Source organism: Nicotiana tabacum, chromosome 23 (assembly GCF_000715075.1).
Source record: "Nicotiana tabacum cultivar K326 chromosome 23, ASM71507v2, whole genome shotgun sequence".
NCBI classification, from domain to species: Eukaryota; Viridiplantae; Streptophyta; class Magnoliopsida; order Solanales; family Solanaceae; genus Nicotiana; species Nicotiana tabacum.
This window is the reverse complement of record NC_134102.1, coordinates 37219428-37223491: the sequence shown is the minus strand read 5'-3', so window position 1 is coordinate 37223491 and position 4064 is coordinate 37219428. Positions and strand designations below refer to the sequence as shown.

General features: G+C 33.2%; 1 protein-coding gene across 1 annotated transcript; it reads right to left on the bottom strand.

Moving 5' to 3' along the window:
* Positions 1-1376: 1376 nt before the first annotated feature.
* LOC107810050 (ethylene-responsive transcription factor ERF035-like) lies at positions 1377-2450 on the bottom strand. The gene has a single exon (XM_016634782.2). The coding sequence runs from the start codon at positions 2339-2341 to the stop codon at positions 1550-1552; it is 792 nt and encodes a 263-aa protein (XP_016490268.1). The 5' UTR covers positions 2342-2450; the 3' UTR covers positions 1377-1549.
* Between the last annotated feature and the right edge of the window lie 1614 nt (positions 2451-4064).

Sequence of the window (4064 nt, the reverse complement as noted above, 5' to 3'; positions counted from 1 at the left end):
TGGCTCACGATGGGATAATAGACCTTGAAACAAGAGATAGCGATGTTAAGGTCACTTATCAAACCCATACAGCCGCAGCCATTCAAGTGGAACTACAGGCGCTACAACAAGCACTCCGCATCATTATTAAACAAAAAATGGTTTGCCATGGAAATAGAGACTGATGCAACAGAGGTAATCCGACTATCTGAAACTGATTACCCTACTTACCCATATATTAAAAATGATTGCCGGTGGTTTAATTTCGAATAGTTTATGTACTAGGTTGGCTGCTCTAGGTAATGAAAATCCCATACGAGGCGTAGAAAATAGCCACTATGGTGGTACGTAGTATGGCCTGTAATGTCTCTGAACTTGGTGTTTAATATTATAATATAATATATCCTATCATCTAAAAACAAGGTCACTTATCACTGCCCAAAGGTGGCTAATCACCGTTCTTTCCTTAATAGTATTGTCTTAACATTAAACTTGGTGATCTTCCTACGTTGTACTTATCTAAGTCTAATATCATCAAAGGGATTAGGGAGCTAGTCTATGTTCATTAACAGTAAACAGTACGTAAAATTCAATTATCTGATAATTTTCTTGAGACGATATCTTGACAGTGAGAAATTATATACATTCGCATTCATATGTGGACGATTAGTTGTTTAACTCGAATTGATACGTACGGGATAGTGTAATAATACTAGACCTTAACTTCTATACACTGTCGTGTAAAAGTATTTTTATACTGTTAGATTTTCTAAAAAATACTATATATAACTCGTTCACAAATAAGTGATATTAATAACTTGAAAATTAAAAAAATTACATGCTACAATATCTTAAATTAAAATATATAAATATTTTTTAAAAATAATTATATTGCGAGTATATACATGAGTTTAGCCGTAGCTACAAATTAAATGACGAGGACAAATAATGCACGGATTTTTTGAATGAGACAAACTAGCAAAGGTTAAAGGAAAGGGGAGAGAGGTGATTAATGACAAACTAATTACCATAAAAAAAGCTACCATAAACTTTTGCTCAATCATTGGATCCTAGTGTTTTCCTATATATATCCTTGTTACTGTCGCTATATCTTAAAAATGACCGTATCTAACGGTTAATGAAACTACTTTTACTCCCTTGGATCTCTCCAAACGAAATAGGCACCAAATTTTTATTTTTTTTGCATTAATTCGATCTTGTTATCAATTAATCTTTTTTTTTAAAATCACGAATAAGCATATAAAATTTACTAACAACATATGAAGCCTTTGTTTTTGGTTTAGCATACTTGGCTAGTGTTACGATATCAATATCGCAACCTTTCTCATTAATATGAGGAAACTTACACGGAAGGAATTCGATCCTGACATCCAGCCTGGGGGCATTTGCTCTCTAATTATTACTTGACAGTGAAGCATTGTTATTATTGTTGTTTGGTTCAGCAAAAAGAAGAAATTCATAAAAATAGAAAACTATGGTAGACATATATGAACATGAGTTTACAAAATTTGGCTTTTGCTATAATGGTTGATTTTTAAAGTGTTTTCTTTCACACAAATAAAAATGGCTCCTCGAGCCAGAATCCAACATCGGCTCCAACCTGCAGCCATGTTGAATTTGGATCAGAATAACGGCCAATTTGATCTACTTCATTGAATGAAAGATCAGGCAGGTTGAAAAATGTATCATCTTTGTCCGTTGATGGAGATTTTACGAATTCTTGGTTATTCTCCGACGATAAATCCGTGGATGAACATGAACTGTGTGGCTCCATTGGGCTCGAGATTTCATGGCTCGATTCGGCTCGAGACTTCATTTCCTCCTCGGGAAATGTGGTGGCTGCGGCTTTTGCAGCAGCGATTTGAATGTCCTTAGGGGAAGTAGAAGCTGGGCGTGGGAGTTGATTAGCTAAGTAAGGAAAATTAAGGTAAGCCGAGTGTCCTTTGATGGCTAAAGCCGCGACATCATGAGCTCGAGCCGCCATTTCAGCCGTCCGATATGTTCCTAGCCATATTCTTGATTTCTTCCTTGGCTCTCGAATTTCGGACACCCATTTTCCCCAATTCCTCTTACGAACTCCCCTATAGCTATATGTCGGATGCTTGTCATCTCCCTCTTTTTTCTTTCTCTTCCTGTTTTCATCGGTGCCACCAATATGATCAGTTCCTTTGCAGTTGAATTCTTTAACTCTTTTTGAGATTTTTTTCACTTTATATTCTATTGAGATTTTTGTGGTGATGGTTGAAGGAGAATTTAAGCCATTAGATGATGAAAATGAAGTAGAGAAGTCATGATAATGGGCTAGAGTGTCAAGGTTGGTTTGTTCTTCAAGATCTTTCATTATAACTAGAGAGATTGGTTGTAGTAGTAGTAAGAAAAAGAATGTAGGAAGGATAGTACATTAAAATAGAAATGCTAGGTTTCTTAGCTTCCATGGTTCTTGTTCTATAAATTGGTGCATTCATTTAAATAAGTAAAGGGAAAAAACAAAGGGGAGAAAAGGAAATAAAGAAGAATGGACCGTTGGCCATGAGGGTGTGTACAGTTCATCTATTTTGTAAGCCATGTGGAAAATGGCTTTATTTTATTTTTAAAAAAGGGAAGTAAAAGAGGAAGAGAAAATTAAAAACAGAAATTATGGGTATGTTTGGTACGAAGGGAAATAAGTGATTTTATTTTTCCTTGTTTGGTTGGTGAGTGGAAAACTTTTTTCAGAAAATATTTTTTAGTGTTTGGTTAGAGAGTAGAAAATATTTTTTTAGGAAAATATTTTTTTATGTTACTTTCCTCACCCCTTTCCCCAAAGTCCTCATATTTCCTTGTTTTCTCCCCTTCACAAAAAATTTAATTACTCTTTTAAAAATTAACACAAACCCAAAAAAACTAATGTGTTGCTTTACTTTTTTACGTAAGAAAAACGTTAAAATTTGTGCTACATAACTCAAAAGAAAATACTCTTTTTTTGTTGAAAAAAAAAGTACTATTTTTACCACATGAAAATAAAGTACTCATTTTATTGAAATAAAAGAAAATATTCATTTTGTTGAAATGAAAAAAAATACTTTTTTACATCATGAAAAGAAAATATTTTTAATTTTTCTATGAAAAGAAAATACTTTTTTGTTGAAATAAAAAAATACTTTTTTATATCATGTAAAAAAATACTCATTTGTTGAAATACAAAAAAAAATCTATTTATAACATGAAAAGAAAGTAATATTAATAATATTTTATTTAGGTTGGGGTGGGGATGAGGGGTGGGTGTGTAGGCGGGGGGTGGGGTGAGTATGGGGTTGGGTGGGTGGGTGTGGGGGTAGGGGGTGGGTTAGTGGGGATTGATGAAGATGGGGAATAGGGTGGGGAAGGTGGAAAAGGTTTACTTCCCTTGGGGAAAATATTTTCCTCCAATCGGAGAAAAATGAGTTCACGAGGAAAATATTTTTCAAAACATTTAAACCAACCAAACATGGAAAAATTGGAAAATATTTTCCGAAAAATATTTATATTCGTACCAAACACACCCGAATAGTCGTAATATTTTTCGGCGTCATCACAGCCACATGCTAGAAATTGTCTTTATTAAAAACCATGAGATTTGCATAGGGTCCTTGTAGGGTAATCCATGATATGTGCTGTCTATTGATTAAATATCTCGTGTTCAATAAATTTGTACAAAGTTGTTTAAAATATTATTTTAAAACCTCGATAATATTTAATGTATCCATGTTAATTGCAAATCGATTGCTGTAGTTTATTAAATATTGTTACTTTTTTCCTTTTTGTTATTCACTTTTTGAGGTGTATTATGCATTGTAACAAATAAATTTTTTATAATTTCATAGATATAAACAAAAAGTTTCGTTAGATCAATCATGTATTTACGGCCAATAAAAAAAAATGACTTTATTTGGTTGGTAATGTCAAACTTCTTTGATATGTGTCTTCTCCGAGTAGCGCTAATTCTTATGTTTCAAGGACTTCTAAAGTTTAAACTACACTAGTCAATGCAGGATTCACGTATACCTAATCGCTATTTGTTTGTTCTTACAAGTAGTTAGGTTTAA

Coding starts and splice junctions, on each gene's coding strand:
- LOC107810050 (XM_016634782.2), bottom strand. CDS start 2,341: ATGAAAGATCTTGAAGAACAAACCAACCTTGACACTCTAGCCCATTAT.